Source organism: Cryptomeria japonica, chromosome 10, assembly GCF_030272615.1.
Source record: "Cryptomeria japonica chromosome 10, Sugi_1.0, whole genome shotgun sequence".
NCBI classification, from domain to species: Eukaryota; Viridiplantae; Streptophyta; class Pinopsida; order Cupressales; family Cupressaceae; genus Cryptomeria; species Cryptomeria japonica.
Window position 1 is genome coordinate 30,999,934 of NC_081414.1, and position 7,871 is coordinate 31,007,804.

Genomic DNA, 7,871 nt, shown 5'->3' on the forward strand with positions numbered 1-7,871 from the left:
TGTTGTTTTATAGATTATGTTCTTGATATTAATTGAAATAATTTAATAAAAATAAAAAACACAAAGTTATAAATATTAGTAATTATGCACAATCCTATCACATCTACACCTATGTTTCAAAGATGTATTTATGAATACCATTTTAAGTGCCCAAACTACATACAAATTTAATGATTATGTCTACATGCTCTTACAAACTACCTCAAAAGTTAGAAATTATAACAACCTTAGATTGCAATGGTTCTACCAAACTATGTCAAGTTTGATGATCTCATAGTACCTTTTCAACAACTCCTCGCCACATATTACTGCCTGTCATTAGTAATTTTGTAATGTCTCTCTTTTCTCTTTTATTCACCTAGACCCATTGTAGCTCTTCTTTCTTTAGGACATCTCTCTTTGAACATCTCATTAGATTCAACTTTTTCCTCCTCTAATAATCTAACCTTCTTTCTTTAGGACATCTCTCTTTGAACATCTCATTAGATTCAACTTTTTCCTCCTCTAATAATCTAACCTAATTATTAACATTGATAGTTATTATACAAATTCATCCTATATAACCTATATTATACAAATCCATCCTATATAACCTTTGATATGTTTGCCTTCCCTAAATATTAAATCTTTGTAATATCATAAAATGGATCTTCAGCATACAACCTATAGAATACTTAGTTGACTCACATCTATGTATGCACACATAATGGACAGTTCAAGAAAGAAAATAGAGGATAATAAAACATATTCTCATTTGTCCGTGGAGGAAATTACATTGTTATGCTTTACATGGGGATTAATTCCCTTTTACATCTAGATCTCATCATATCGTATACAAGAAAAACTTATCAGAACTAGACCAACGAACCCTATGATGGCCTTAAGAAGAGGCAGAGGGCTGCCTGGCAGACTGGACTACCCACGTTTGTACAATATTTCAGTTCATGGGATTTTAGTGGGCTTGCCCTTTCTAGGCCACGCAAAATTGATCCTGCCATGGAAACACTCTCCTTGCTTTCCGCTGAAAGCAAAGGAAAGTATGTCCTTGCATTCCGCTGAAAGAAGAAAAGGCATAGCTCATTTCCTTTAAACTTGACCAAACAAATGACCCTCATAATCAGCCCTACACATCTCTCCTCCACACCCACACTCATCCCGTTCCAAACGTCTTAAACGCCTGCTCACATTTCTGCTCTCCTCTCTGCATTTGCTAATTTTGTGTCCAACTGTTTCTGCTGCAACTGTAACCGACATTGCAATCTGCAAAGCAGGAGTAAGAAGTGGCAAAGGCACATCTTTTTTCCCCTCTTTCTCCAATGAAAACCATTTACTTAGCGAAAGAGTGGGCGATGACAATAACTCCTTCCACGAAACTTCAAGCCGACCCAGAACTTTGCTCTTCGATCCTCCAAATATTTCTCTTCTTCTCCTCCACCTCACTTCAAATACAACCGACTCTGACTCCTTTATCAGTGCAGACAATATTTCATCCATTCCTTTTCCCCCACATTCCAAGCAGAATGTTTCTCCCCAGTGGGGCTCTGGGGAAGCCTCAACCTCCTTCGTATTAACTGCTATCTTCTTGTTCAGATAATACCGAACAAACAAACTGCCTTTGGAGCCAGGCTGAAGAGCAATAAGTGTTGCTCCAACAACATCTAACTTGAGCTGCACACAACATCTTGGCCTCATCTCCTCCATTGAATTTGCTTGTTGCATAATGATTGCGTTGCTGTTCAAATTAAGCAGAGGTATGCTAGAGAATTGGGATGCGAGATGAGAAAAGTAGAAGGGGTATATATAACGATTCGCATCGTATCTGATGAAGTTTTTCCGACGGGGCTTTGCATTGTCATCCGTATCTCCAAAAAATTGTAATCGAAGATTGCGGATAATATGAAATGGCTAATTTCAACATCCACCAACTGTTTCTAAGGCGGCAAACCTGAAATTCTTATCACTTTACGTGGCTTGCTCACCCACTTGAAAATACGTGGCTACAAATTTTATTCAAGGAAGTGGTGCTCTCGTGCGATAGTGGAATGATGAATTGCAAATTGTTTTCCACCCATTCATATGAAATCCATATTTAGGAGAATCTTGACTGGATTTAAACATTGTTTAATTGAGTAATGCGTTAGGAACAACTCAAAGGATTGATATACACACATACCTAACCAAAAACAGCGTTGCTATCAAGTGGAAAAGGAAGTAAAGAACATTCGCTTCAGTCTACCCCTCTTTTAATGGCACTTTAGAAGTAATTCTTTTCTTAATGGAAACAAGAAGAAGATTCAATTTTATAAAATATAATTAAATTTTTCAAAAGCAAACGGAAACGCAATGTCCAAGTACCTTAAAATATCGTAGATCTTATTTTCCCTTGAACTATTTTTTTTTTTTCGTGATGCGGGACCTAGCTCATTTTTAAAAAATTGATGAATACTAAAAGTAATGGAGAATTAATTAAAGCCTTTGATTGTCAATCCTATAATAATTAAGACAATCATAATGAGCCCTTGTTCTCTTAAGATAGGCAGTCTTGAGTAAAGGATTGTAAACCAACTAATTTGAATTTTTGAAACTAAAGGATTTATTACTAGCAATTGGACCTTGTGTAATGGGTATGTCTAAGTGGTGTGAAGGTTGATTAGGAGGATTTTATTATATTTTTTGCACTTTTTTGTGTAGTATAAAAAGTCATTTTGTAAGCTATTTATCAAATGATGTTTTATGTGAAACAAAGGTCTAAATGGAGAAGTGATAGCTTCAATAAAGAAGTGGTAGTTTCAAATCAACTATGGGTCTATTTGTAGGGATCCAAATATGATTAAAATAAAACCTTTGAATCAGGAAGATAACAAGTCTCCTTTGCCAATAAGCTCATGTTATGTTTGGAATAGGAAGAGAGAGAGAGAAAGAGAGAGAGAGAGAGAGAGAGAGAGAGAGAGAGAGAGAGAGAGAGAGAGAGAGAGAGAGAGAGATGGAAAGATATAAGAGGAAGATAAAAAGAGGGAAATATATAAGAGGAAGAGAGAGAGTGAGAGAGGAGTAAGTAGATAGAGATAGAGAGGAAGATAGAAATGGAGAAGGAGAGGGATATGGATACAAGACAAACATATAATGATAGAGAGAGGAGAGTGGGATATATATGGATGGAAGAGATAAATATATAAAGACGGAGAGATGTAAAGATTAAGATAGAGATAGGAAGTGATATGTACAAAGAGATTTATAGAGAGGGAGATTTAGGGATAGAGAGAGGTGGAGAGGTAATGAGTTAGAGATAAAGGAAGAGATGGAAGGAGAGGGAGGGAAAATGATAAATAGTGGAGGGTTAGAGAGAATATGGGGAGAGAGGGAGAGGGAGAAGATGGGAGAGAGAAGGAAAGGTAGCTCAATATATAAGAGGGAGGGGAGGGCAATCCAATATAGAGAGATACAGAGGGATTGGGTGAGAGAGAGGGAGAGAGATATCAATCACCTTCCCTATATCTCTTATCTATTCATATTTATCTCTCTACCTCTCACTTTATATCTATTTGTCTCTCCACTTATCTTGATGTTTCTCAGAATCCTCTCTCTCTCTCTCTCTCTCTCTCTGCCAATTAAACTATTGGATTTTTTATATGTTCATTTAATTTGTACTATATAACAATATATCTATTATTAGTTATAATAAATTTATTTATATTTATATTTAATATTTTTTATTATAGAATATAATATTTCATAATAATATAACAAAAAAAGCTCTACTTTGATGCAAAAAAATGCGAATACAAATCAACCATGCTCCAGGGAAGCAATGGCTTCCCCCAATCTCTTCAGCAAATAAGGATGGATGGCAAGTGGTTAGCTCTAGGAAGAACATGAGGCAAGCAGGAGCACAAGCAGTATCTACAAACTTCCTCCCACATAACTCTCTGAGAAAAAAAGCATGGCCACATAAATATAGGAAATTTCAGCCAAATAAGGAATTGGCGAAAAGGCCTGCTAGGGCATTGAATCAATTTGCTAAGTCTAGTCAAAGCCCGGCTTTAGGGGCAAATTGCCTTCCATTGGGAGCAAACAAACATATCTCGACCCAACATCCTTCGACACCTCTTGTGCCCAATCCAAATCCCGATAGAAGAAGAAAAAAGGTTTTAAAGATGGATTCCATGATCAAACCTATCTGGGATTGCCTTGCTAAATTGGGAATTCTAGCTACCTAGAGCGATCAAAACCAACCAATCCAGGACATCATCCAATGGTGGGAAGACAAGTTTCCCAACTAGGTAAGTATCTCTGCCCTAGATAACAATTTCCTCTTTATTATCTACATAAATGAAAGGGTTAAGTAGAAAATTTTATATGGGAATATTAAATTTTTCAAAGGTTACTATTTTCACTGTATTAATTGGCAGTTGAATTTTGTTCCCAATACATATAAATCGAACCTATTCCCTAAATGGATTGATCTTGGGAAACTTACAATTGAATATAAATTTCCAGAGATTTTAGAAGCAATTGGTAACAAAATGGGAACCTTCCTAGGCTGTGAGGGAATTTCTACGATGAATTATTCAAAATCTGTCAAAATTATCTTGAACATAGATCCTAGAATCAAATATTTACAACATATAGCATTATCAACGGAAAGAGGGAACTAGATTATCAAACTAGCTTTCTACAATGGTTACATATATGATAAGGATATCATCCTCAAAACAAGGTGTAGACCGATTAAGGAAACAATTAACCCCCTAATCTGAACTAGAACGTGAACCTTAAATTCAATTTAGAAAAGGGTGGTTTCATGGTGGAATCTCTAGGAGAAGGTCAACAAATGAATCTTAAAGACATCTCTCCTACAAAGCAATCTTTGACAAGGGCGAGATCAGAAAGAAACTCCTTGTCTCAAAGCAAGGCAACCCTTGAGCATATCCTGTTGGAGGAAGAAAGCATCAAAGAAGATGTTGTAGAGAAGATAGTCATTCTGGATCAAGCAGTAGGAAACCCTAACCATTCTCAATCAAATAATGGTCTAAATAAAGAAACAATAACTATTATCAAAACAGATACAATTGATACCACTGATCATGAGATCATTGACAACAAAGAGGTCCCTCCTGAATTAAATGCAGTATATGGCCTGATGGGTCTAAATGAAGAAGAGGAGGAAGACTGGGAGGAAGCAATAGCAGAAAAAAAACTACTAATTAAGAAAATATTGGAAATTATGGATACAAAGGATCAATTAGCAGTTGAAGAGCATGAGTATAGGGTTATGGAAACATTCGAAGAAAAAGTACCTAAGGAAGTTGATTTGGAGATGGCTCAAAGTAATATAGATAAAGAATTAACTGAATACAATACTCGACTAGAGCCAGCCAACGCGAAGATGGATAAAATGGGCATAAAACATGATTGTTAAGACAAAGAAAGCCCAGACTGTGCAAAAGAAGCCAAGCAAAGAGGCAGGAAATCATTGAACAAATTAAGGATGATAGATGGATTGGCAGAAGACTAAGTCAAATTGACATCTTTCTTTAATGCACTGAAGGTGAAGGTCCTTCCCAAGGAGAAATGAGGGCAATCACCTAGAATCTTAGGAGTATGAATGCCCCTAACAAGTAGCGCATTATAAAGCACTGCATTTTTTCCTGAAAATCAAAAAAATTATTATTTCAAGAAACCAAACTAAACTCAGAAGAATCGAAACTTTTTAAGAGAAAACTAGGAGTCTGGAAAATAGAAATAGTCAGGGTAGAAGGAGCCTCAGGTGGACTAGGCATTATTTGGGACCCTAGAAGAGTCTCCTTTGAGACACTAGCTAGCAATAAGTACTGGACAAGGTGGCATATCAGAAGTTTACAAAGCAACTTTACTCTAATTCTGATAAATATATATGGGCTAGTACAAACAGACAAAAAGAGAGAACTATGGACTGAAATAGAAGGCTTCTTCAACCAACACCACAATTACAATATCATTCTAGGAGGAGACTTTAATGCCATATTGAACTTAACTAAAAAAAGTGGAGGCATCAGAAAGGAACCCCAATCCCTAATTGACTTCAGACAGTGGGTAAACCAGAATAGCCTGATGGAAATTAAAGCAACTAATGGTAATTTCACCTAGAACAATAGAACAGATGGCTTTAGCCAAATAACAGAAAATTAGATAGATTTTTCTTTAAAGGCGACTTGGCAAGCTTCCCATTTTACTTCAGCTTATAAATTCTTACAAATTCAGGTTTAGACCACTTCCTTGTACAACTAATCATAGAAGAAGTATCCAATCCCAAGAGATGTCCATTCAAGTTTAAAAATATGTGGATGATGGATGGACACTTCTTCAAAAATATTGAGAAGTGGTGGAATGAGGAAAGAGGATCCTAACAGCAGATTGGCTCACTAAATTAGGCTTTGAGGGCACCTCTAGGTGCCCATTATGTGAAAAGGAGGAAGAATTAGTAAACCACCTGCTTATTAATTGCCAATACAACAACAAGTGCTAGAAATGGATTTGCAACAAACTAGGATGGTCAATAGTTATGCATAATGATTTGCTGAGTTGGTTTCAAAGTTGGCCAGCTTTAGACAATAAAGGTATATACAACATACTATGGACAATAGCACCATTCATCTTGATATGGGAAATATGGAAGGAAAGGAATTGGAAAATCTTCAAAGAGAAATATATTGATGAGGAGCCTTTAATTAATAAACTATAGGCAGTCATAGTGGAAGTGACTAATAGTAGACTACTCTCCTAGCAAAAAAAGGAAGTAGTTTTGACAAGATGGGATGAAAAGACCAGGAATAAATGGAAAGGATTAAAAATCCCACCTTTTATTGGAGATGGTAAGAAGGCTCCTAATAAGAGGGATCAAGTCAAATGGTCATCCCCAAGGTATGGAAGGTATAAGCTAAACTTTGATGGAGCCTCTAATGGAGTTTAATATTTGTATGCGCCCAAATGAAGATAATAGGATGATGGCCTTTAGGGGTAGGGTTAAACATAAAAGATGGTGTAGGATTTTGAAGGATTTAGACCACCTGGACTAACAGGCTGTGAAAGAAATTATGGGGGAAGAGTCGATCAATTATGATTATAGGTTTAGGGTGAACTTTGATATCCCGCAACCTTCGTTGCTATCCTTTTGGTTATGAAGCTTCCAAAGGAGGAGGCTATTCAGCTGTGTCAAGAAGTATTTAAAGGGGAATTGTTGAAGGGCTTAAAATTGGTGGTTCAGAATGTTGATGAAAACCTTATGATCCCCTATCTAGAAGACTGTGAAAATTTCAATCATGAGGAGGTGGGAGTATGGGAGAAGGAGGTGGTCAAGCCCTCAATTCTGGTTATAAAAGATATGAAAACCTTTGAAGAAAGGAAGCCTGCAATAGCCCGCAGCATTGATTTTCTTCGAAAATAGCTGAGCTTGAAGCCAGCAATGGGCCCTATATGGTGGAAGGACTACATGGAGGCGAAAGGTTTTGCATCTCCCCAGGAATTTCCGGGCATTGCACTGGAAAGGTTCCAAGTTTTACCACTGGTGATTATAAGGGCTTCCCACCTCCATGGAGCGACCGAGAAAACTGATAAAGCCTCGAAAAGAAAGTCTGCAACATCCATAGACAGAGCAGAAACATCTTCTGTAGCCACTAGAAGGAACCCTCCTCATGGAGACTATGTTTACCTAGACCGGAGTCTGATGGAAGAGTAGCCATTTATTAGTATGTTGTTGTTATAGGCTCTTTGTGTAGAGGTTGATGGGCTAAGTTATCAGAAACGAGAAATGAGAAACACAACTGCAACTGCAACGTGACGAGAAATGAAATATTTAAGGTTGCGTATAAGAAACGTATATATATATATATATA

At 36.8% G+C, this 7,871-nt stretch overlaps 1 protein-coding gene across 1 annotated transcript; it reads right to left on the minus strand.

The window, feature by feature from the left end:
- Positions 1 to 756: 756 nt before the first annotated feature.
- LOC131038230 (uncharacterized) lies at positions 757 to 1,873 on the minus strand. Its single transcript, XM_057970602.2, has one exon. The coding sequence runs from the start codon at positions 1,717 to 1,719 to the stop codon at positions 1,087 to 1,089; it is 633 nt and encodes a 210-aa protein (XP_057826585.1). The 5' UTR covers positions 1,720 to 1,873; the 3' UTR covers positions 757 to 1,086.
- Positions 1,874 to 7,871: the final 5,998 nt, after the last annotated feature.

Excerpts from the sequence above, each read along its gene's own strand:
- LOC131038230 (XM_057970602.2), bottom strand. The coding sequence starts at position 1,719 with ATGCAACAAGCAAATTCAATGGAGGAGATGAGGCCAAGATGTTGTGTG.